Source organism: Apis mellifera, linkage group LG10, assembly GCF_003254395.2.
Source record: "Apis mellifera strain DH4 linkage group LG10, Amel_HAv3.1, whole genome shotgun sequence".
Classification (NCBI taxonomy): Eukaryota; Metazoa; Arthropoda; class Insecta; order Hymenoptera; family Apidae; genus Apis; species Apis mellifera.
The window spans coordinates 11,262,022-11,287,991 of NC_037647.1; the positions used below are offsets into that span (position 1 = coordinate 11,262,022).

Here is a 25,970-nt window from a genome sequence, read left to right on the forward strand (position 1 = left end):
GCCTCTCAAAAGTGGTGGCAGGCAGCGGCACGCTCCGCGTTTCGACTCGGTCGGCGTCGCGGAAAAAGGCTGAGGAAAAAAAAGAATTATTGTTATTCTTATCGACCAGCTGGTTCGATTATCGATTATCGATTATCGTTCTCATGTATTTTTCTTTTAACCAATGTGCTAAAATTTATTTTTTATATTGAAATATCGAATTATCGATTATTGCTTTCTATCTCAATAACATATATATGTTATTTATTTTTTTAAAAATCAATTGTTCGATATTGAAATATCGAATTATCGATTATTGTTTTCTATCCCAATAGCATGTATATTTTATTTATTTTTTTAAAAATCAATTATTCAGTATTTCAATATCGAATTATTGTTTTCTATCTTAAAAACATATATATATTGTTTATTTTTTTAAAAATCAATTATTCGATTTCAATATCGAATTATTATTTTCTATCGCAATAACATATATATATTTTTTTAAAAATCAATTATTCGATATTTCAATATCCTAATAACATATATATTTTATTCATTTTTTTAAAAATCAATTATTCGATTTCGAATATCGAATATCGAATTATCGATTATTGCTTTCTATCTCAATAACATATATATGTTATTTATTTTTTTAAAAATCAATTATTCGATATTTCAATATCCTAATAACATATATATTTTATTTATTTTTTTAAAAATCAATTATTCGATATTTCAATATCCTAATAACATATATATATATATATATATATTATTTATTTTTTTAAAAATCAATTATTCGGTATTTCAATATTGAATTATTGTTTTCTATTCCAATAATATACATAATTTTATTTAATTTTTTAAAAATCAATTATTCGATTTCAATATTGAATTATTGTTTTCTATCCCAATAACATAATTTTATTTATTTTTTTAAAAATCAATTATTCGATTTCAAAATCGAATTATTGTTTATTTATTATATTTTATTTATTTTTTTAAAAATCAATTATTCGGTATTTCAATTTAAAATTATCGATTATTGTTTTCTCTATCCTAATAACATAATTTTATTTATTTTTTAAAAAATCAATTATTCGATATTTCAATTTAGAATTATCGATTATTGTTTTCTCTATCCTAATAATATATATATATATTATTTATTTTTTTAAAAATCGTATTTTGGCATTCGTAAATTGTTCTCCTATATTTTTCTTTCAGCCAACGTGTTATTTATTTTTTTAAAAATCAATTATTCCACTCGTGTAAATATTCAAAAAGCATGGCATTCGTGAATTATTCTTCTCTTATCGTTGCACTATCGATCATTGTTTTCTATCCCAATAACATATATATATATATATTATTTATTTTTTTAAAAATCAATTATTCCACTCGTATAAATATTCAAAAAGTTGCCATTCTGTGAATTATTCTTCTCTTATCGTTGCACTATCCCAATAACAATATATATATATATATATTGTTTATTTTTTTAAAAATCAATTATTCCACTCGTGTAAAGCGTAAATATTAAAGAAACTGACATTCTGGTAAATTGTTCTCCTATATTTTTCCTTTAGCCAACGTGCTATTTATTTTTTTAAAAATCAATTATTCGATATTTCAATATCCAATTATCAATATCGATTATATTATTTATTTTTTTAAAAATCAATTATTCTTCTGTTATTCTTCTGTTCTTCTTCACACTATCGATTATTGTTTTCCATCCCAATATATATTATTTATTTTTTTAAAAATCAATTATTCTTCTGTTATCGTCTCATTATCGATTATTGTTTTCTATTCCAATATATATTATTTATTTTTACATTATCATTACATTATCGATTATTGTTTTCTATTCCAATATATATTATTTATTTTTACATTATCATTACATTATCGATTATTGTTTTCTATTCCAATATATATTATTTATTTTTACATTATCATTACATTATCGATTATTGTTTTCTATTCCAATATATATTATTTATTTTTACATTATCATTACATTATCGATTATTGTTTTCTAATAATATATATATATATATATATATATATATATATATATATATATTATTAGAAAATAAAATAATATTATTAGAAAATAATATATATATATATATATATTATTTATTTTTTTAAAAAACACATTCATGTTCTTATCCATTATTTTTCTTATCGACGAACTAGTTTCTCTTTTTCTCTCTTTACACCAAAAAACCCATACGTGCCACTTTCTTTTACTAAAAACAATTATTCCGTTCATATAAAAACAAAAAAAGTTGCCATAATTCGCGATAAATAATTTTCCTTATTGAACTAATTATCATTGCCTCGATTATTATTTTCAATTATTATTTTTATCCATCCGGATAAAATTATACAAACCAAAAATTCATTCACAAACAATGAATTTCATGAAAATCCTTCCCTCTCCACGATCCTATAATTTTATAATCAATTTCCCGCCAATTCATACGATATAACATTATCTATTTACATTATTCAATAATTTCTATGAATTATCGATTTATTACAATTTATTAAAAAAAAAGTGGCAAAGATTTTTATTTGAATAAAATCGTTACTTGTGGACGATATTGTATCACTGACTAGGCGAAAAAGGGGAGAGAGAGAGAGAGAGAGAGAGAGGAAGGTAACAATGGTCCACGATTGTTTTAAACAATTCCTCTCTCCCTGGTTTTTCCCTTTCATCCCCTTTTTTCCCCGACCGAGAGGGTCAACGGCAGGCTTTGACATTGTACGGCGGATAAAGTAACGCGGGAAATTGACACGTCGATTTTTCTTTTTTTTTTTTCCTTTTTCGAATGCTTTCAATCTGGCGGGAAAAAGGTCTTCCCGCTTTTAAAAACAACGGTGTCTCGATGCCTCGCCACCTGCTGACAGACGGACAGCTCGATAATTCCTCTTCCTCTCTCTCTCTTTCCCTTCCTCTCCCTCTTTTTTTCTTCGATAAGAGCTAGCACGAACGTGCTTCAAGAAAGAAGAAACCGAAGAGGAATAACAGTTCCGGCTCCTTTACTTTCCTCCTCGCGAGGAAAGCCTCCCCTCTCCCTTGGATAGAGGCGGGTGGAAAAATTTCTCCGACCGAGGAAGAAAGCATCCATATTGAGGAGGAGAAAATTCTAAAAGTTGAAATCGAAGCGAATAATAAATAATCCACGAGATCGTTTTCCTCTTTTTCCCTTTTTCCCTCCCTCAACATTTTCGAACGCTTGAAATTTCCGCGCACGAAACTGCTCGCGCGTGGAAGAATCCTGGTCGGCGAGCGAGGAGCGGGGAGGGGAGGGGGCAGCGCCGTTTGACCGATTTTCTCGGCGGCTTCGAGCGCCACCGAATTGCGCAGGAATGTCGAGAAGCGCGCCGATTCACGCCCGATTTCACGCGAACGTTTCGTTAAACCGGCCTGGATGGATGATTTGGTCCTGGCACACTTTCGAGACCGAAAAAAGGAGAAAAAAGGAAAAAGGAACAGGTGGATCGATCGATTCTTTTAATCGTTAAATATCGTGGATAACGATTGAAATGAAATATGTGAGCGAAGGTGTTGGTGAGCGAAAAAGAAAAAAAAATGGAATGGCACAAAGGAAACGATTATCGGGAGAGGCGATAAATGAATGGAAAACGAAAGTATGTCAGCCTGTATGGAACTGAAATATGCATAACGTTAAGATATGATTCACGCGTGTTTCGCATTCGAACGAGGATATTTTTGTTTTTTTTTTCCTTTCTTTCTTTCCTTTTTTTTTTTTTTTTCTGAAGCGACTGTTGTTAAGTTGTGGAAGAATAAGATATTTCGTCACGGTGGTTTTTTTCCTCTTTCTTTTTTTCCCCCCCTCCTCCTCTTCCTGCTCCTCTTCCTTGAAAATTTTTAATTACGTCACGCGACGACATAATGTAATCCTTGTGCATAATATAACTGCATAATAATAATTTGTCATCGTCGCTCTTTTACGATAGTTACGTCACACGCATAGTTACGTTACATCGATTCCCAGTCAAATAAACGGCAACACCGTCAGCCGTTAATTAGTTGAACTTGGAAGCTTTCACTGAGTTGCTTCCCGAGCGATCCTTTTCTTTCCTTTTCTTCTTCTTTCTTTCTCTCTCTTTCTCTCTGTCTCTGTATACGGATCATTAGACGCGTCAAAGATCAACGAGGATTTAACGAGGATTTGTAATAAGAAGGTGAGGATGATGTTATGCAAAGGAGAAGGAAAAAAGAGAAGAAGGAGAAAAAAACGGGGATTAACCCACATACGGAGCCGTATATCACTTTGAAGAAACGTTGAGAAAAGTGGTACGCCAACATTGTAATCAATAACGCTATTCGTATTGAGGAAATAAACGTTCGGATGGGATACGCGTTAATAGAATTGGAAAATACCAAGTTCAATAAATATAAAATCCAATTATGCTATGGTAAACTTACTTAACAACGCCATTCGGAATAATTAAACAAATGAGAAAACATCTTTCGGATTAGCTGCTATCTTCTCGCTACGCGTTAATAGATTGTAAATTACGGTTTACGACTGCGAAAAAGATGGGCGGAACGATAGCGTCCATCGGCCTCGTTACATCGCTTCCACGATTTTACGCGTGTAAATTCCCCCAAAGCGATGCGACCACGCGCGAGCGACCCGTCTCCGCCGAAAAGAGGGAAGAGGGGAAGAGGGGAGGAAGACCGTGTTGCGACTTCTCGTCTCGGCGAGCTACAAGTAGCGCCACCACGGCTCACCTTGAACCAACTTTCTCCCAGCCCGTAGACCGGCCGGCCGCTAATCGCGCGATGCAAACGAAGAAAAATTCGTGCTCCTCCTTTCTTTATCGACTCTGGTTCGAAATTGTGATCGCACACAGGCGCGACGAAGAAAAAGCAGCAAACAAGAGAGTGGGGACGTACATCTGACTCGATCTTTCGTTCGAAGACAATGGCTCGTGGGCGGCGAAAACATCTCGTCGTGTTGTTTCGATATCTTTCGCGGTTTTGGGTCACTCGCTTTCTTCTCTCTCTCTCTCTCTCTCGCTCTCGTCGTGGTCTCGTCCCTCGACGTGGACGTAACGCGCGCGAGTGTAAATGCACGTCGATGGATCGGATTAATTACCGCGATTGGATATAAATCTTCGTCAAGCCACCCTCGTGATCGAAACTCCTTTTAGTCGGAGTTGTCGCTTCTCCGATGCGAGACGGCCGACTGGATTAATCGCGGTCGCGAAAATGTTTACGTTTGTGCGCGGCTGTCTGTCTGAATTTCATTACCCGTCGTGTTTACGATCTGTGTATATATACGTGCGTGTGATGTATCGTTTCGCGTCGACAGCACGTTGAATGATAAACATTTCGCGCGATGAAAAATTGAAAATAACGTGCTCCATCGTTCTCTTTCGTTCTTAATTAAGACGAACAAATAAGAATAACAGCGAATTCGTTGAATTAAGTAATGGGAGAGAGAGAGAGAAGAAATTTGAGAAGAAACGTACCGTGCCCCCTCCCCACCTACGGTTCAAATGGAGTGAAAGTCGTACCCGTTTGTCGCAATTGACGAACCTTTCTCGAAATTCCATTCCGCGCTTCTTGCTCCCCGTGTAGTCGGAGCTTCGATATCCATCCTGTAATAATCCATTACCGCCATAAACTTTTCTCCCCGGCCATAAATTTCGCTCGCTGCTTCTTCGTTTTTTGCCGTGATGATACGTATCTGGAGCGCCTTCGTTTCGATCAAAACCCGAGTAAAGTATCGGTTTCATCGCTGTATGTACAATTAATTTATCCCCTCTCTTGTCCACTCCTCGGTTAATTTGAAACATTTTTTTTCTACTCGCGAGAAAGATCGGGGATCAGGGGCGCATGAAGGGAAAAAAGTGTCTCTCTGTTCTGAGAAAAAGGAAAGAAATATATAGTCGTGATCGAAAAATTCTTGAAAAAGAAAAGGGAAAGAAGAAGAAGAAAAAAAGGAAAGCACGATAGATAAACAGGATCTTAGTGTGTCACTGTGCCTGTATGTAGTATGCTAATCGCCCGAAGAAACGGTTTTCAACGGCTGGACGGTATCAGCGCCATTGGCGCCGCTCCATACCTCCAAGAAGCTGCGCTTTTAACGCGTTTAGCGCTCCAATAAAGAATTTGACGTACAATCGTTCCAAGAATTTGACAAATTATTACACGGGAAATGCTGTCGATGATTACAAATAAATTACCTTTACTCAAACCTTCGACGAACACCACACGACTCTATGCTGTGTCCGTTCGAAGAACAAATTTCTTTTTTTTTTCTCCTTCTTCTTCTTATTATTATTATTATTTACGATCGTTCCATTTTACGTTTCTCGTCTACGTGTAGAAAAAAGAAATAATAACAAGATTGAAACGGTCATGGTGACGGTTCACTATGGAAATTAATGATGGCAGAATATAGAGATGGATAAAAAGAGGAGAGCCGTTCGATGACTCGTGACAAATGACGATAGCTAATTTGTAATTCCCTTGTCCGGGAATAGAGGGATATTCCAGACCCGTTCATCTTTATCACTTCGCCCGCTTTTGATCCTCTTGTCGCCCTGAGGAAGATGTATCGATACTTCCTGAACGTCTCTCTCTCTCTCTCTCTCTCTCTCTCTCTCTCTCTCTCTCTCTCTCTCTCTCTCTCTCTCTCTCTCTCTCTCTCTCTGTGTGTGTGTGTGTGTGTGTGTGTGTGTGTGTGTGTATATGCGTGTGTGTGTGTGTGTGTGTGTGTGTGTGTGTGTGTGTGTGTGTGTGTGTGTGTGTGTGTGTGTGTGTTGTGTGTGTGTGTGTGTGTGTGTGTGTGTGGTTCTACTTCTCTCTCTCTCTCTCTCTCTCTCTCTCTCTCTCTCTCTCTTTCTCTCTCTCTCCTTGATTAACCGTACGATAATGGATACTCATCGACATATTCTCGAATTGACAGAATCGCAATATGACGAGAGAGGATGAAACTTTCAGAAGCGATTCTTTTCTTCTGAAAATTCTTTCCTCGGTTTCGATTGCTCGAAAGAAGAAAAATTTTTTCGAAAAATGAGTTTTGTTCCTGATGGAAAGTAGTTCGAGTAAAGTTTTTCTACTCCATTATTATTATTTTTTTTTTCATTTAAATATCGAATTGAAACTCGATTTATTATCATATTGGAATATATCGTATGGAAAGATATGGGATTCGCGTTCGAGTTGTGGATTTTTTTTTTTTGAAAAATTCATTAGAAAATTAGCGACAGGAGTGGAGAATGAAGAATTACTTAATTGATAAACGGGACGCGCGTATAATTACGAATGGTTCAATGGCTAATAAATTTTTATTATATTAAGTAAAACGCTTTCTTCCATTGTTTTCAGTCTCGATAGATGTTGGACGTCCCGTGATGATCGTTAGAACGGCACAAGTACGAAAAGTTTCACTTTTCTCGTTACAATGCCGTTTTATGCTATAAATGAGAAAATTATCCTCGGCCACTTTTCGATTTTTAGTAAGCAACGTCGATCCGACAATGTATACAACGATAACAATGGCGCACGTTCGACGCGGTGGAAGAGAAAGAAAAAAGAAAAAGAAAAAAGAAAAGAAACGAAATTGGAAAAATCCCCCCCCTTTCCAACCTCCGAGACGCTTAAACGTAAAATTGAAAGTTGTTACAGTTCCGAGGCTGCATCTATTCTCCAACATTCCGCATACGCGGTTAAGTTGGAGATAAGGATCGAACCCGTTTCACTTTGTGATCCCCGCCGCACGCGCGCGAAAGCATCGAGAATCGACCTTTCCCAACGCGCGAGAGAATAGGAGATCAAAGGAGGAAGGAGGCGGAATGATAGATCGAGGATTTCTCTTAGGTAAGAGGCAGACGATCGTTTATCATCGTCATTGTGTGGCGAGAGAAAAAAAAAATGAAAGAAAGAAAGAGAAAAATCGAGCAGCCATTTTAACCGATCGACCGGGGAGGGAGAAGAAGAATAATGCGCTTTCCGCGATAATTTCGAACGATCTCCTTCGATAGATGAAGGGGAAAAGAAATTCGATGGAACGGTGTTTTGAAAATTTTGGGAAAAAAAATTTCTTTTCGAATGGAAAATTTCGATTAAATTTCCGATAAAGCTCGATGAACACTTCTCCTGTCGCGAGAATACGAATCCGCGACATTTGACGTCTATTGCACCGGTCTCGTTTAAGTCATCGTGCGGGCCGAGGCTCGCTCACTTTCACCACCTACGCGTAAATTTTCACCGCCCGCTTCCCGAACGAATCGCGTGACAATGAGTCATCGCAGGATGGCGGGTCACTCGCTTTCTCGCGCCCGTGTAATTTTCAAATTGTTCTCTCCGACGACACGGATAGGGAATCCCCCCTCCCCCCACTCTCGTTTTTCACTTTTATTAACCGCACTACGCTATACACCTCCTCGCATACCGATGCCGGTTAGTTCCGGTTACTCCTAATACGGGAAGGGAGGGGGGAGGAGATTAATATCGATCGAATGGGACAAGTCACTCTCACCACGCTCGCTTTCCTCCTTTTGCATCACACCCACAGTGTCTATTTTAGTCCTCCAGCCACGTTTCCTTCCTTCCTTCCTTAATCTGAAATTGATATTCGTTTCAGATCTCAATTTCGTTCTCTTTCTCGATCTCGTCTTTCAGATACGCGAATTGTATTGTTACGTTTGAAAAGTTGTCTTTTCCGTTCCGAGAAAGTGAAATTGTATTATTTATCGTTTTAATTTTTCTTTCTCTTCTTTTCCACTTGAAATTAGAAAAATTGTAATCGAAAACGATGTCCTCGCGCCATCTATCCTTTAACCTCTTGACGCACGAATACGCCTCTGAACTCACTTTCACCCGGGCTGCACCCCGTGCATCCGGAATCCTCGGGTTTCCTCCGAGCGTAAATAGAATAACGGACACAGTACGAGACAGTCGACTTTCATACGAGGTATGCTGATCCGTGCCTACGATATTATAATTTCTACGATACTTGAAGAAAATGAATAAAAATGTTCCGTCTATGTAAATCGAAGATAAAAAATTCATGGTGAATACGAATTCAATGACCTCGAAAAACGTGATTTATATTTATATTTATCTGATAATTTTATTTCTGTATTTATTCAGATATCTAAGTAAGTATTTAAGTAAGTATAAAGTCGAACAGAAATGAATGTATATATATATATATTTATATCGTAAAGAACGTTATAAAATTGTTACTACGTTATAAAATTGTTGCTTTCTTTAATCGTATATTCATTCTGTTCGTAGATAAAACAAACTCGAAATCGACGAATTTAGGACAATTAACGCCATCTCGCGTTTGAATCCGCGAAGCTCCAATTTGTTACTAGCGTAGCAGAATGCGCAAGGAGGTATTCGTGACGTCACGAAGAGAAGACGTGCCACTAGTTTTGGTTATGTAGCTCCTGATACCTTCCACCATTTCGACCACGTTGAAAATTAATTAATTAATGGTTTTTTAATGAAAATCTATGCACTTTTAAGCTAGCATGTTAAAGCTAACGCCTTTGGCAATATTCTCGTTTTAATTTCAACCACAGATTCTTTTCAATTAATTATTTGTTAATTCGTGCGTCATATGGATTATCGATAAATAATATGTTTTTCATTAATTTATTATTAATATAGTTTTATTTATAAATAGGAATATATATCTGAAATTATTATTTTCTCCTATATTTTCTAGTAGAATTTTTATTCGTAATTTCTTCGTTCTTCGGAAAAATAAATCGATTATTCGATTTCGGAGTACGAGTTCACTAACTCTTCGTCGATAATCGTTAATAAATAATTAATTGAATAGAATTTCACATTAAAATTGATTCAAGAAACATGCTTAAACTTCCAGCTTTAAGATTCGAGCTTAAAAGTATCGAAATTTTGCGTAAAAAACTGATAATTAATGAATTTTCCTTGAAAAATGGCGGAAAATATTTTCTATCCTTCTCGCACAATATTGATTTCTCTGTCTACGACTTCGCATACCTCCTTGCACATTCTGCTACGCTAATAACAAATCGAAGCTTCCGCGATCCAAACGCGAGATGGCGCTAATATCCAAATTTTATTAATATTATCGATTTGAATTTCTTTGCGCAATTAAACAAAATGTACTTACTTTTCCCATATACCTTTATATACACTTTTAAATTTTTGTACGTGTAAATATTCTATTATATATTCTTTATTTTCGTGTATATATTCTTTTTTCTAATAAATCTTTTTATTATTTTATCGCATTGCATTTATATTTTTTTCAATTTTTATACATCGTACAAAATATACACATTTATCGTGCCACGTACTTTTACGATTATATTGTTTCGTAAGAAATTTCGATTACTATATCGGAAAAGTATAAATGGAGAGGAAGTGGCAAATACAAAATACAGCTGTGAAGAATAAATATATCGAGAACACGAATTCTTAATTTCTCAACGTATAATCTTTCTTTATTATTTCGAAGTAGACACTGAAGCGCGTCGAATTACGCAATTATAACAATCTCGATAATACAATGATCGTCGAATTGTTTAGAGAGCACGCGTTATCCGGTTTCTTGTCCCGACATCCGCTTTTAAATAACGGATATAAGAATGCCACGGTCGCCGAGTTTTGCGTTAAAGTTTAATTATTTATTCACTGGACGCTCTTAAGGAGGTAGACCGGACATACTGTTGGTAATTATTCACGCCCGTTCGAAACATTTCTCCGGTATGGGTGAAGACTTAACTGTTTCCACCGTGCAGTTTTCTTTTTATCCTATTTTCTAAAACTCGATAATCCAAAATTATCCATTATCACGGGTATATAATCCGTGTAACGTAATAATAATAATTTCGGTATCGATATCGGAATGGAATAAAATAACGGCAAGAAAGTCATCCGGACTAAAATGTGTTTTAGTTATTGAAATATAAATTTACGATAGAAAGCAAGTGAAATTTATTACTCTTTACTTTATGTTCTTCTATTATTAGTACAAATAATAGTTACACGGTATTTAAGAAAGATTGTCGAGAAAGTAATGGTTAAAAAATGGGCTTGGAAGAATGTTAATTATAGTTTCGCTGGCGTTTGGTGTTTGTAGGCAAAACAGTAGGTAGTACTACCTTACTGTACCGCGCGCGTTGTTGTCGGAAGAATTAATATTAAGAAGTAACAAATGAAAAAGAGAAAGCGTATGAGATCCGTACGAGATACTCGCTGTTAAATGCTTTCATCCGACTTTACGCGTATATATTTCAATTTTAAGCTCTTATAATACCTGTCTTTATATCCTATTAATTATATCGTTAATCGACGAGCCCGCATATATTTTTTTCCCGTTTAATAATTGATAATTTTCCGTTGCGATCGATATAAATATAAATCTTGACGGGATCGTTATTGAAAATTGATTTCGAAAAAAAATTACCGACGTGTTATTACAGCGAAACGCGAGACAATCGTTGTCGAACGAACCGAAGCGATTTGTAATAACAATAAATAATGTTAAAAAAGAAAAAAGAAACTCGAATTATCGCATTGGCCGTAACACGTCAGAATTAGAGTCGAGACAAGAAGAGATATGTACAAAAAGATATATATATATATACAAACGTACAAACTTCTTTTTAGAACGAAAGAATAGTTATTGTTATACGGTGCTGCTCCCTTTCGCACGGTTGCGAAGCATCGTCAGACACCGTCTGTCTCCCTCGATTTTTACGACCACGTTAAGATCCTCTTAATCGGTTATTAGTCCAGTTTTGTACTCGCGCTAGGGGGAAAACAGCGGAGTGATTTCACCCGAGAGGCAGACGGATTGTAATGTTGGCAACATTGGCCACAATAGACGGAGTGGCGCAGCTTTTCTCCGCGTGGAATTCGAGTTACGTGTTACACGGGAGGAGAATAGTATCGGCTTCTTTCGAAGGCTCGCTTTCGCGAGGCCGCATCCGGAATCGATTGTGCTGGAAGACACGTAGAAACAGGATACGATCACTGACTCACCGGCCATTAGACCCGTTTACAGGCAGAAGAACTGTATGGCTCTCCGGCCATGTACGTGTGTAATTTTACGGCGAGAATTTATGCACGATTAACGAGAGGCCTCGTACACGTTTCCTAGCAGGTGCATTAACCAAGGCTGCGATTAACTTCTTTACGGAATCGTTCGAGAGATTACACCGTGGAGATTAGATTTTTACACGTTATTAAATATATATTATTTATTAGTTGCAATATCGTATTATTCGAGAGAGTGGAATAATAATTTTACTGGACACTGGCTTCGAATAATAGAAGCTAAAACTGGGCAAAATTATGACAGAGACAGATGTTAAGGGAAAAAGGAAAAAAAACTTGTTAAAAGAAAAGAAAAAAAAGTATTTATGGCTATTCGCTACGCGGGATGTCCTCGACGATTCTAACCTATAAATTATCCGATAGATACGTTGTAGGCTTGGATACAAGCTTAAACAAATTGGAAATTGTAAAATGTGAGAAGATATACTGCATAACCGACCGTTCAAACATTGAAAGGAATAAATAAATTGGCAACTAAAGTTAAGACTTATTATTATTAACAATAGATTAAAATTAAAGATAGGTTAAAATTAATCCATAAATATCAATGATTGGCGAGTATATATCACGCGCGTGAACGTTAAAATTAATATAAAAGTTTAAAAAAGGAAAAAGAAAAAAAAAAAAAGAGTAGAAAGTTTCCACTTTTCATACTCTTCGACTCTTATCGCGTGGAACGCATGTGGGACGTGTTGAAAATTCGCGCGAATTTCCTATTATTATTAATTACTTAATTTTTTTTTTTTTAATTTAAAACAAAAAGAAACTTATCGATCGAATTCATAACGATTTAAATTAAGATAAATGTTGTATAAAATTGGAATTAAAACGCTTTTTAAAAAAATTTACAGAAATTTACATTTCTCGACATTACCATTGGAAACGTTACCGACCAATTATCGATCCACTCGGCTGCCCATATATTTAACGTTTAATCCGTAAACGTTCAAAAAAGAGGATTTGAAATTTTAACGTATACCTGTTACACACCTGTTTGAAAATGAATTTTTTTTTAATACACGTTATTCGAACCACCGCTTGCGCTTATTCTTCTTCTTCTTCTGTTCGAGGAAAAATATTCCGGATACCGTGGATCCATTCACCGGTGGCTAATTACGAGAAACACGGCGATGAATCGTGTACTGGTGACTTGCTAAAATTTAATCTACTGCGGCCGTCTATAGAGGACGCTCTGATTCCTCGAGTAATCAGAACATGGCGATCGCGGCGAGCGGGATACGAAAATGAATTTCGATATAGATAGCTGGGCGAGCAAAACAGGCGAGAAGGGAATACGGAAAATCTTCTTTCTTCTCTGGAAAAGGAATAATTTTGGAAATGAATACCACCGTTTATCGAGCGAGAGAAAGTCGAGCAAATGTAAAAGGAGCGTATAAACGAAAGTAGACTCGAGATGAAGGAAATATTATTATTACCTTTTATTATTAATCTATTATTTTCTCCTCTCTCGGTTTTTCGATAACGAAACCATTCAAAAACCAAATTGTCAATTGGAAAATATATTTTTTTAAAATATTTTTAGGCCGAATTTCATTTCGATTACTTCTCTTCTCCTTTTTTCCTTACCTCGATGAACGTACGCTTAATTGTGGAGATAGATAGTGGGATTGACAAAGAGGGGGCGAGTTTTAGACGCGGTTCAGAATTTTTTTAAACGAAACGTAAATATAACGCGTTCAGTGCACGGTTCGTATACACGGTTTATGGATCGTGGCCCATACTCGGATGCGACGGATACTCGGCCAATGGAACGTCCCAAATAATACTTTTTAGCCGCGCATCCTACGCGCATACGAAGAAGAATTGAGAAGAATCGTTCGATTTTGCTTCGAGCAACGTTTATCGGTAAATGAAATTTATCGCTTTCAAAATCAAACGATCTCTCTCGAATCTCTAAAAAAAAATTTACTTTAAACGTAACGATAAAAATTATAATAATAAAAAAAAATTTTGAATTATTTATATCCTTTGGGAAAAAAATATATTAAAATCGTTCCAATGAATTTTTCCGAATACTCTTCGAAACAAAATAAATCGATCGACTGGAACCGGACATCCAAATGATTTCTCGAGATCCGACGGGTCTCTCTCATAATTGGCGCAATCATCCATATTGCGAGGAAGGAAGAGATGGAAGGAGATGGAAGGTTGGCAATAGCGATGGGATCGAGCGAGTGCATTTCGAATTTGCCGCTTTTCCGAAAATCCGATTCTCCAAAAATATCGAGTAAAAAGTATCGAGTAAAATTTATGGAGAGAGACGGATTCCGTTCCGTTGCTTAATTTGGGAAGAGATAGGGATCGATAGGGAATTATATTTATACACCGAGCGCTGAACTTGATCCCATCGCTAGGCCTTGGCACTCGAACGTGAACGCACGAACGACGCCACGAGGAGAAAGTTTCGAAGGCAGGAAGTGAAGTAGGCCACGACTTTGACCGCTCGCAAGGTCCATACTCCCGAGCCACGCTGCTGCGCGCCGGTTGCGCGCCTCTCCATCCTTCAGCCAGAGGTATATCGCCCGATTCGACTCCGTTTCGATTGACACTGGCTACCTCCTCCCGGGACGGGAGATAAAACGACGGCTGTCGCCTTAGTGATCCGTTTACCGGCACAACGGGCGAGGAGGGGGGGGGGGAGGGAATCGTTTCTTGGAATCACGGGCGAAAAATCTAGGTAACAGCCGGCGATCTTGCCAAACGGCGATCGATCGTCCGATGACTCGAGAACAACTGTGAAAACGAGGAAAGAAAATTTCAATTCTGAAAAAAGTATCGAGATAAACGTACGGAACTTACGTGACCTATTGATGATCCTGCTATTTCTATATATACAGGTATCTCTTTCCCTTTCCCCTATTATACCGGGGTCACCGTCGTTCTTGGACACACGTTGGAATTCACGCCTCTTCTTTCTCCTTCCTTTCCACTCCAAACTCTCCGTCCAATTCCATTAGCGAGCCAGGATTATTCTATGATTTATTCAACGAGGTTTTTTAGATATGCAAAAAAAGAGGATAAAATGAGACGTCGATTATTTTGCAAAATTCGAATAAGAAAATTTTGGGTCGATATTTTATAAACATCGCTTTACGGGGGGAAAGAAAAAAGCGTAGCGATGAGCGGAATTCATAATAAGAGGATCGGATTACATCATTCCGTTGGTCGTTATGCAGAGCGCAAGAATGCCGGTCCCTTATTGTCGCTCGCTCAAATCGAATAATAAAAAAAGGAAATCGATAATTCCGAAAAGGTATACACCGCGAAGTACGGGTTTCCCGATAGCACAACTCCACGTGGCCTCCTCCCAGTAGTGGGTCAAGGTTGCTTTTCAATCTGGAAAACACCGTCACAGCAACTAGCGTTCCCCGCTCGACACGTTTCTATTTTAATATTTTATCATTCATACCCGCGGTGAGGATCCGCGTGCCAAGCATTTTAGCCGGCCTTCGTGCCCTGGAATCGAACAATTTTGTTTCGCGAGAAACCGCGCTGCTTGTAATTTGGCAACGGCTCGGCGTTATCTTTACGACGCTTGTCCAAAAAAACGGTCTATTAATAGCGCGCTCGTCGACACGGTCTATTTTCTGCGCGACCAACGCCAGCGGATTAAATAACAACGCGCGCTCTTTCCAAACCGATGAAGTTACTTGGAATTATTTATCGAATCATTGTCCACTTCTCTCTCTCTCTCGTATTTTTTCGCGAAAACGATTTAGACGGCAAGTATTCGATATTGCGTTGGCCGCACACACAATGTTGGTCATCGTAATATTTTATTTTACACGCGGTGAGATATTGCAGAGAGGTAATTCTAGCAGTAGAGAACACTGGGTTGGGAGAAAATATGATGACGCGACATAAAAAAGTCGTGATGCATTATGAAACATATGTTTGAAAATATGCTCGAAAACACGTTTATATAGGCGCACGTTTGAAAATACACTACTCTACGTGTGTAACACGTTCACGTCGCACAACCAGGTTTCCTTAATGGCGTAATTTTATCTACATGTATAACAATATCTATTATCTAACGTAATGTAGAACTTGTATAACTTGTGTGTATTAAATTTTATCGTTCTCCGTTTCGTTCGCGGAGACGTCATAAAATAATATTGGAAGAGTTTTATCTTTCAGAAGTTTACGCTTCTTCTTTTTCTTTTTTCCCCCTCCCCCCTCCCTTATTTATAAACACGATTGCGGAATTATAACGTTAATAACAAGCTAAATGTATCATGAACTATGAACTATAATTAGAGTTTGCTCGAGCTTAGGAATAGCTAACGTTTTCGATAACGTTTTTAGAAATAACACGAATATTTATACTCCTAGTTGTTCGTAATAAATTTAAAAACTCTCTTACGTATCTAAATGAAACGAAAGAACGCTGAAAATAGACGACAACAGAACGGTGTGTCATAACGAAAAGGAGGTCACCTTGATTCGATAAATTCTCTTCTCCAAAAAAAAAAAAAAAAGAGAAGCAAACCTTTTACACCGTCTACCGCGTGCAACCGAGCTGTTCGTTACACCGCAACTTGGTGCAAAAAAACTCACTGCCGAATTTTCAACGAGCATTCGAATGGGACGAACGCTTTTTGCCAGCTAGAAAGTTTTCAGAACCGCCTCTGTCAGCTCTGTTCAGAGATGGAAACGGAGTAGTATAGTAAGCCGGAATAGTATGTCCAGAGGCGAGGCTGGAGAAAAACATTGGTAGACGTTGGCGCGCATGGGCAAAAAAAGGAAGAGAGAAAAAGTGGGGGGAAAAAAGGAGGATAGACCAGATTAAAGAAGCGCAAAGATCGGGGGAAGAAAACATGCTCGCTTTCGAGTCGGTCACGCATCGCGAAATTGATCTGCCATACTTTCGCCGCGGATACTTGCCAGAAATCATCGACCTTCGCGCACACTCTTATTATTAACTGTTAATCCGATGATGAGCCGTGAAGGAGATCGACGATAAAAATGAGCGCGGATAGAAAGAATACGGATGTTGAGATAGATGTCTCTGCTCTCCTCGCTTCTCCTCTATGCGCTTCGAGTTGGAATAGAATTTTAGAACGCTCGGATACGTGCATAAAGTAAAATATAATCGATTCCTTATTGATTCGTTATTTTTCTATATTCTTTCCCGTATTCGTTCTCTTCCGTATATATATAAAATTTCGCTCGATTAATCATTTCTCTTCTGGCAATTTGGGTTAATCTTTCCAAGGAATACTGAAACATATATATATATATGTATGCATTTATTTTTTTTTATAATTTAAAAAGATTCATATTATTCAAAATAAATATTCCTGATTGTTTTACGAAATAATTTAATTACTTTGAAATTTAAAAAATTTAAAAGAGATAAAATCGATATATATTATATCGATATTTAGATTATTATTAGTTACAAATTATTGCCCAAGAAAATCTATGAATAATATCGAGAATAGTTATTCGTGAATACACTTTATATACCGCCTGTAAATAATGTAAGACCATTGAGACTACTAACGATCATTGATTAGATTCAATCAATGGCTACACTGTCCTCGTTGCGTCCGTCCAATCGAAAGATGAAAATTAGACGTTGTTCGAAGCATCGAGGTACGTCCATTTACGCTGATAAATGGATAAACTCGTTGCAATCGATCGATGTAACGATCGAAAATATTGACGGGATGAAATATGGACGTATTACACGCGTATCACGGTAGAAATTTCACGAGATAATGAATTTTTCAAAGAAAAATCTTTCAATATAACTCGTCAAGAGAAAGATTAATATTATCGTCCAATAATCGCAATTCTGAGGAGTAAAAAAGCGTGAGATAAATATTCGTTGGGATGTGAAATTACATTTGGATGAAAAGAGATCGGGTTGGAGGAGAAGAAATCGGTAAAAGGACCGAAAATGTTTATTTGATTACGTCCCCGCACCGCGTCCTCCTTTCCTCGAGGAGGTATAGTTGGCAACGCTAGTTAACGCACACGCACCTGCACCGGCGATCGGCCTATAGTGAGTGATAATCGTAGAGTAGGTCAGCGGAACAGCGCCTCTAGCAATCTGCGTTCCTCGCCTTCCTATACGTGTGTTGCCTGCCACGTATACCGGCCCAACCGTGTGTGTGTATCCGTGAGCGTACACGGCTCGGGACCGTGTGTGCGTGTGTGTGTGTGTATCCGTGAGCGTACACGGCTCGGGACCGTGTGTGCGTGTGTGTGTGTATCCGTGAGCGTACACGGCTCGGGACCGTGTGTGACAACAAGAAACGAGTCGAAGACGAGGCGTCCATGTCGTCCGGACGAAACACCCATTCGACTTTTATCTCATTCGATTCCACGCCGATTCGTGGTGTGTTGCCGTTCCATGGTAAACATCGTCGAATCCCCAATGTTTCTGTTTTGTAACGTGACACTTCGGTTCGAGATAAGGCTTCGCCTCGCTCCCGTGCGGATCATTTCTTTCTTTTCAAAACGTCCCGGCAGATGGACACTGAAATATGAAATATTCTAGATATATATTGAGGTATCTAATATCCGTATGTACTGTATGTGATAAATATTTTCATTCAAAATTTATTCCCTTAGAGAGATAATATAATCTCACTATATATAATATAATACCACGATTAATAACTTTTAAAAACGTAAAACTTCTATGGAAACTCCTGTGTTATTTAAATTCTATTGTTATTTCAACGTTATACTTTTAATAAAAGCTATAAATTTCGTGAATCCTACTGTTTTATTGGATTAAGGAAAGGTAGTAATTTTTCCATAGAAAGATGACCAATTTCACGCAGGAACGTGTTTTATCGCTTTACAATTAAACTTACTATATATATATATATATATTCGTTTGTAAGAAAGGCACACGCGATCCTGGGAACTGCTACCGTAAAAGTGGTGTAACGAAGGAAATAAGGTAAACAAAATAAATAATAAATTAAGCGGTAGATTCGTGATTCGTGGAAAAATTGAAAGAAATCAATCACTCGAGAATTCCCCTGGATATATATATATATATATATATATATATATATATATATATATAAATAGACCATAAAGAAAGAAGAATTTATCGAAAATGATAATCAGCCGGATGGGTGGAGTCGAGTGAGAGGTGCAGAAGAGCATAGAAAGTCTGTATCATGAAATTGCATTCCATAAAGAATGGAAAGTCGGTGCATAATCCTTTTCGTTATTCTTCTTTTCTTTTTTATTATTTTTTTTTCTTTCTCTCTCTCTCTCTTTCTTTCTTTCTTTTTTTCTTCAACCGACAGATGGAATGCGCGAACGTGAAACGAATTACTTTGTGAAATACTGGAACGATTTCTGATCAGACTTTTTTCGCTAGAGGCGCTTCTGCGTACAACCGATCAGAAAGATTACGAAGAGTACGACGACCGACGGCTGGGCTAGATTAAGACAACGAGGTCACGTGCCAGTAGTAGCGTTACGTATGAGCCATTCCAGGGGAATATGATGATTATTCAATTTTTTTTCTTTTTTTTTTTTACTTTTTTCGTTACTCTGAAAAATCACGTCACCATGAATATTATCAAATTATTTAATTAAAGTTATTTACTTACTTACATATATTATATCATAAAAAATCAAATATTGCAAACATCTTATAATTTATTTATCTAGAAATTTTCAGAAATTTTCTGCATCATTTATTTCATCTTTATCAATGATAATTCTAATTTTATTGATAGACAATTATAAAAATAATTATTTCATGTATATATTTACATAGATTTACAATAATTGTTAATCCATAGATAAATATAAGAAAAATATGATTTCAATTGACTTTCTAATATTCTTTATGAAATATTATAATTTAGAATATTATGTAAGAAACTTATAGATTATTGAAAATAAATTAAAAAATCAGATATTTATATATTAGATATATCAGATTAGATATGGATTTATCAGATTAAATCATTTCCTTCATCCATGTATAGACAAAAAAATAATCTATTAATATAAATCCATTATTTTATTTATAATGACAACTCATTATTATCCTATTATCTTATTTACTCTAACAATCATTGCGAATTCTAATTTTAAAAATATAGTAAAGATTTTTAAAAATTCTTAAAGATAAGAATTTATATTAAAAAATAAAAAAATTAAACAGAAGAATTTTATCGAAAAAAAAAAAAATGAATATATATTCAATTCTCAACGCCTACAAATTGCCTACATAATTTCTAATAAAAATGAAAGGATATTTATGTTAAAATATGCAGAGGCAAAAAGTTCTCGCAACTACTGGTATTATAATACGCACATTGCTTATAATTAATCGTGAAAATTGTGTCAGGAATAATTGCGAATAACATACGGAAGTGGAAATGCGAGAATGGCCGTTGGAAGAACGCGACCGATCATTAATCATAATATTGACACAGTGCTAGGAAGATAATAACAATTACAGAAAGCTCAAATATCAGCAGGTAGGAGATCGAAGCGACACATGCCAGTTGTAGATGCGTGCGCACACAATGTTTTTCTGCGATTTACAAGATGACGTATTACGCATCAAAAAACATAGCGTATGTCAGACAAATAATTAGAATATTTTATCTAACATTCTAATCGATCCTTTGTAAATGAAATACATCCGACTCAAACAAGTTCTTGTTTGCTTCGTTGAATTCAAATATTAATTAATCTGTTTTTATTAAAATCATTGATTTAAGTTATTATATTATATTATGTAATTATATGTAATTATAATTTCGTTTCGACGATAAAACGAAGATACAAAATCATGTTTCTCTGAAATATAAGATTTTTCAATTAAAATAATTATGTATTCATCATTTCGAAATTTATTCAATAATACATTCACCTTTCTTTTCATGATATTAAGATAATCAATATTTATTCATGCAAATTGAAAATTCGCTAATGATTATAGATTGTCAATGCATTAACACACTACAAATCAATAGAATTTCAAAACTTAAGAAAATACACTTGGCAACATATTACGTATTATATTCTTACATTTATATCTATTTCCGTCTTTTAGGTATTACCGCTTTCCCCACTTGACAGTTGATCGTATGTATCGGCGACATTGCGTGAAACATGATTGAACCAGAACCATACACAGTCCCTTCATCCCCTCGAGCGAGCACAGCAGACAGTGACAGTCGGTCATACGTGGCGTGCGTAGCACTTATCGTGCTTCAGTATCGAAGCGAAGTCTGCACAATTCGACATTTATTAGTACACACGAGGCGAGAATATAAATAGCGAGTAAAGAGATGTATATTACATGAGAAGAACAGAGAGATAAAAGAGAGGGCTGCAATTTTATTGTTAGAGTGCGTGCAAGTCGGTATGCTCAATTATAATTAAGTAATAACGTCAAAAACAACACGCGGCCTCAGTCGATCAGTAACGTTGAAGCCTCGAACACGCTTCTACTAATTCGAAATTCCCGCCGTGCAGAGCGCCAATCGTTGAGCACCGTGATCATAGGTGCATACCCGCCAATCGTTCGTGATGCTGCACACGAGGACCCTCGCCATAGCTGCAGCATCGCCTGTTCTCGTTGAAAATATCTTACCGTCTTGGTTGCTTCGCGCGTCTAGCAGCCATGTTGTGTCCATGCGTTCCATTGGTGACCGTGCCCTTAATCGTGGTCAAATATCACGCGAGATCATGCTCGAAAATTACCAGAAGATACGTGAAAAGTACAAGTGTAAGTATATGTTGGCACTTGCTGCAGCCATTTTACTTCGATGTCCTTCTCAGCTTCGCTAGTCCCGCTAATATTCTGTCTCGATCACTCTTGTACGTGTTCTGCCGCGCCATTTGAGTCCGAGCATGCGCATTTATAAATACTTTGATATTTTAAATCGATGATAATGGCGCGAGACCTTGATAGTCATTTATACACGCGGAAATTATAATTGATTAACATTAATAAATCCCCCTTTTCAGGAAGTGTTCGATTATACTTTTAATGAAATTATTGAAATTAAATACTTGTATCGATTGTTCCTTGAAAATGTGCATATATTCACATATCTGTTGCATGAAAGAACATTATTATCAATTGCTTTTGGCAAATTTCCAAAATCTTCAATACGATGCATTGAATCCATTAAGAGTTCTCATTATTACGAGTACTAATAACCATGATTTATAGACTTTAAGATAACTGTTGTAAAACATATTTGTACAATATTGAATTAAATTACGGAAATTGCATTAATTAAATATCATCGCTTATTTATGTGAATTTAGTAAAATTATTAGAAAAAAAAATTTGTATATCAGAATTTATATTTAGAATTGGTAAAAAAAAATGCAAAATAAATTAAATAGAAAAATCTACGATCGTAAGAAATATTTCGTTTCGAGCATTTGCAGACTTATCATAAATTGAAATAGAATAATAATCTCGTTTGTTACCTTGCCATTTAGTTAAAAACATTTCGTACACAAGGCCATAAGTAAAATCACGCACATATCTCTAACATCATACATCATATTCTGTTTTCGTATTCATCTTGAATTACTTATTTGATCATATCTGGAAACATTAAACAGAAAAAAATAATTATTCCGATTTCAAATTATAAGAAATGATAAAAGATGTAACATTAAATATCACAATAATTATTTACTGTTATAACTGATTTTATTATTGACATATAAAATTAAGACTTATTTTTCATATCGGATAATATTTTCCAAATAAAATTTATTCAATCTCAAAATATTTATTCCATTTAATTAAAATATCGATAAACTTTTTTCAGCCAAGAAACTTCCCCAAGACGTGAATCCGAAAGGAGTATTTTCTTGCAATGAGCTTGACTTGAAAGAAGTCCAAGTGTATGGATTTGATTATGATTATACCTTGGCTTGTTACAAGCCATCCATGGATTATTTATTGTACAATCTTGGACGTGATATGCTTATTCAAAAATACAAGGTATACACATATACATTTATTTTCTAATTATTTTTTTTTTTTGATTGAACGGAAAAAATTCTCTGATATATAAATAATATCAATCGTTGAAAACGTTTCGCGACAAAGTTTGAAACTCGGCAAGATTACTAATTCAAACTAGGGAACGAAAGTTTCTAACTCATTTCTGCCCGCGAAATTTAGTTCATCAGGAGTATTTTCTCGAAAATCAAACGACAATTACGGCCGGACGAGAATTTCAATTGAAACTTGACGCAAACTCGTTTAATCGGCTGTACAGTACCCCGAGGGAATCTGCAACCTCGAGTACAAGAAGGATTTCGCTGTTCGTGGCCTCCATTATGACATCGAAAAGGGTCTGCTGCTAAAACTCGACAGCTTCTTGCAAATTCAATTTGGCACCGTTTATCGCGGTTTACATCCAGTACCCGACGACGAGGTCCTTAGACTCTATAAAAACCGGATAATACCAATCGCTTATGTAGAGGCACCGCACAAACATTCTCATGTAAGCATACTTGAATGAAACTTGATAATTAATTAATTTATAATTACCCTTTTTTTATGAAAGAAGTTATTGTTTACCATTGCAATTTCTTGATACGTTCTTTTTATTATTTGTTATTGTTATTTTCCTGAAATTTATAATTTTATCCTATCTTTGTTTGTCCATACAGAAATTTGATATTTTTCAGTCTTTTTATTTTGCATTTGTGACTGTATCTGAAACAATAAATATGTAAAATATTTTAAAAGGATAACATAAAAAATCCAATAATGTTCAACAATATGAAAAGATGCATGAATGTATTTTAATTTTCTTTTAAAATTTTTATTATCTGTATATGTATATTTTTTTTTTTTCAATTTTATTCTGAACAAAAATTGAGAATATAAGAATTTATTTACTTACAATAATTGATGTAACTATTTGTTTGTTTTTGTTGCACGCATCAACTGTATGTTTTTCATGACGGATTTTTTCAACATAAAATATAGAAAGTAAGTATTATAAGTTATACTTCTACATATATTTCTATACAGATTTTATATGTATAATGAGAATTAAATTTCTTTCAGGAAACGTTGCACCGGACAAAAATGGTTCAATTGGCCGACTTATTTTCGGTGCCAGAGATGGGCCTTCTATGTAACGTCACGGAATATTTCCTTAGAAATCATATCGATTATCATCCTGAAATACTTTTTAGAGATGTAAAGGTAAAAAAAAAGAAAAGAAAATTATCTATACAAAAGTTAAAAAATTAATTACAATTGTTTTTGATAAAGATAGATATTTCTTGTTTAGAACTCTGTACAAAGTTGTCATCCTATAATGCATGGATTGGTAGTAAAAAATGTTTCTGAATATTTGGAACAAAATAGAGATTTGAAAAGATTCTTTGATCGACTTAAAAGGGCTAGTAAAAAAATGTTTCTGGTAACTAACAGTCCTTTCCATTTTGTGTAAGTATTGTGATGAATGATAATGATAATAATAATAATAACAATCCACAAAATGCTACATACAATTAATGTTATTTTTTAGTGATACTGGAATGAAATTCTTAGTTGGTGATAATTGGAAAGATTATTTTGATGTAGTAATAGTACAAGCAAGGAAGCCAAAATTCTTTACAGAAGAATCTCGACCTCTCAGAATATATGATGAAATCAATAAAACACAGCTATGGGATCGAGTTACTAAACTTGAAAAAGGGGTTATCTATCTTGAAGTACGTATAAAACGTTTTACATTTTTTTTTATAATATCTAGGATTGATATTAGGGTTTAAAATCAGGGTACGGTTAAACAATTACAAGATATGACCGGATGGCAAGGACATCAAGTATTATATTTTGGAGATCATCCTTATAGCGATCTTGCGGATGTAACTTTGGAACATGGTTGGCGAACTGGAGCCATAATTAAAGAATTAACGGTAAATTTGTAATGCATTTATAATTTATTACATGTATATGTATAAATCAAAACAATTATTTGTATGGAATTTTTATTTAAATTTGTTATCGTTTCTAAAAATTGTTATTTTTAAAAATTGATTATTATTGGATATTATTTATATATATTATATATAGATATACAGTATATTTTTATATATTACAGCATGAAATTGCAACGTTAAATAATCCAAAATTTAAAGAAAACGCAAATTGGTTACAAATGCTAACTGGATTAATTGAAGAACATCAAGATTATGAAGGGCCAGATGTACAAACGATACTCAACGAATGGATCCAGGAAAGAGATGAATTAAGAAACGAGATAAAACGAGTATTTAATAAACAATTTGGATCTGTGTTCAGAACATATCATAATCCTACATATTTTTCAAGAAGACTTTTCAGATTTGCCGATATTTATATGAGTTCAATTACGAATCTGTTAGAATATTCAACAAGTCATACTTTTTATCCAAGAAGAGGTGTAATGCCACATGAATATACAAGTTATTTCGTATAATGTATAATTTTAATATTTAGATTTTTAATTAGAAGCATCAAATGTGATAGAAATGAATCAAAAATCTATATTTCAATTGAAAATTCTAGAAGAAATAAAAATATTAAAAAAATAAATATTTAAAACGCATTTGCGTTTTATGTAGATAAAAAGAGAATATTAGACTGCTTAATATGTTAACTTTGCGAAGAAGTATGTTGTTACATATAACTTATATATTGATAATTTTGTTTAGATTATAATTGAAGATATAATTGAAAATATTATAATTGATTTATTAAAAAATTCCATTACGAAGATTCAAAATAAATCTATGTACATTATGTTTACAGGTATTGTTTAAAATATCTAAAAATTGCTAAAAAATAAAATATTAAAAAAAAAAA

At 35.0% G+C, this 25,970-nt stretch overlaps 1 protein-coding gene and 1 long non-coding RNA gene across 6 annotated transcripts; one reads left to right on the top strand and one right to left on the bottom strand.

Moving 5' to 3' along the window:
- Positions 1-14,094: 14,094 nt before the first annotated feature.
- On the bottom strand, positions 14,095-22,331 carry LOC102654569. Of its 3 annotated transcripts, XR_003305466.1 has the most exons (6): positions 21,723-21,864; positions 21,155-21,357; positions 18,119-18,617; positions 16,620-17,350; positions 14,927-15,099; positions 14,095-14,860 (listed from the first exon to the last, which is right to left on the bottom strand). It is a non-coding gene; the product is annotated as an uncharacterized LOC102654569 (long non-coding RNA). The 3 variants fall into 3 exon arrangements; XR_001704439.2 differs by lacking the exon at positions 16,620-17,350; XR_001704438.2 differs by lacking the exons at positions 14,095-14,860; positions 14,927-15,099; positions 16,620-17,350 and having other exon boundaries at positions 17,884-18,617; positions 21,723-22,331.
- LOC410189 (5'-nucleotidase domain-containing protein 3) lies at positions 21,326-25,970 on the top strand. Of its 3 annotated transcripts, XM_006569182.3 has the most exons (10): positions 21,326-21,491; positions 21,605-21,857; positions 22,924-23,099; positions 23,380-23,607; positions 24,099-24,101; positions 24,180-24,320; positions 24,409-24,566; positions 24,649-24,835; positions 24,902-25,042; positions 25,228-25,970. In XM_006569182.3, exons 2-10 carry the CDS (start codon positions 21,659-21,661, stop codon positions 25,582-25,584), a joined length of 1,590 nt encoding a protein of 529 aa, XP_006569245.1. In that variant the 5' UTR covers positions 21,326-21,491; positions 21,605-21,658; the 3' UTR covers positions 25,585-25,970. The 3 variants fall into 3 exon arrangements, with proteins under 3 accessions (XP_006569245.1, XP_016769867.1, XP_016769868.1); XM_016914378.2 differs by having other exon boundaries at positions 21,366-21,857; XM_016914379.2 differs by lacking the exon at positions 24,099-24,101 and having other exon boundaries at positions 21,366-21,857.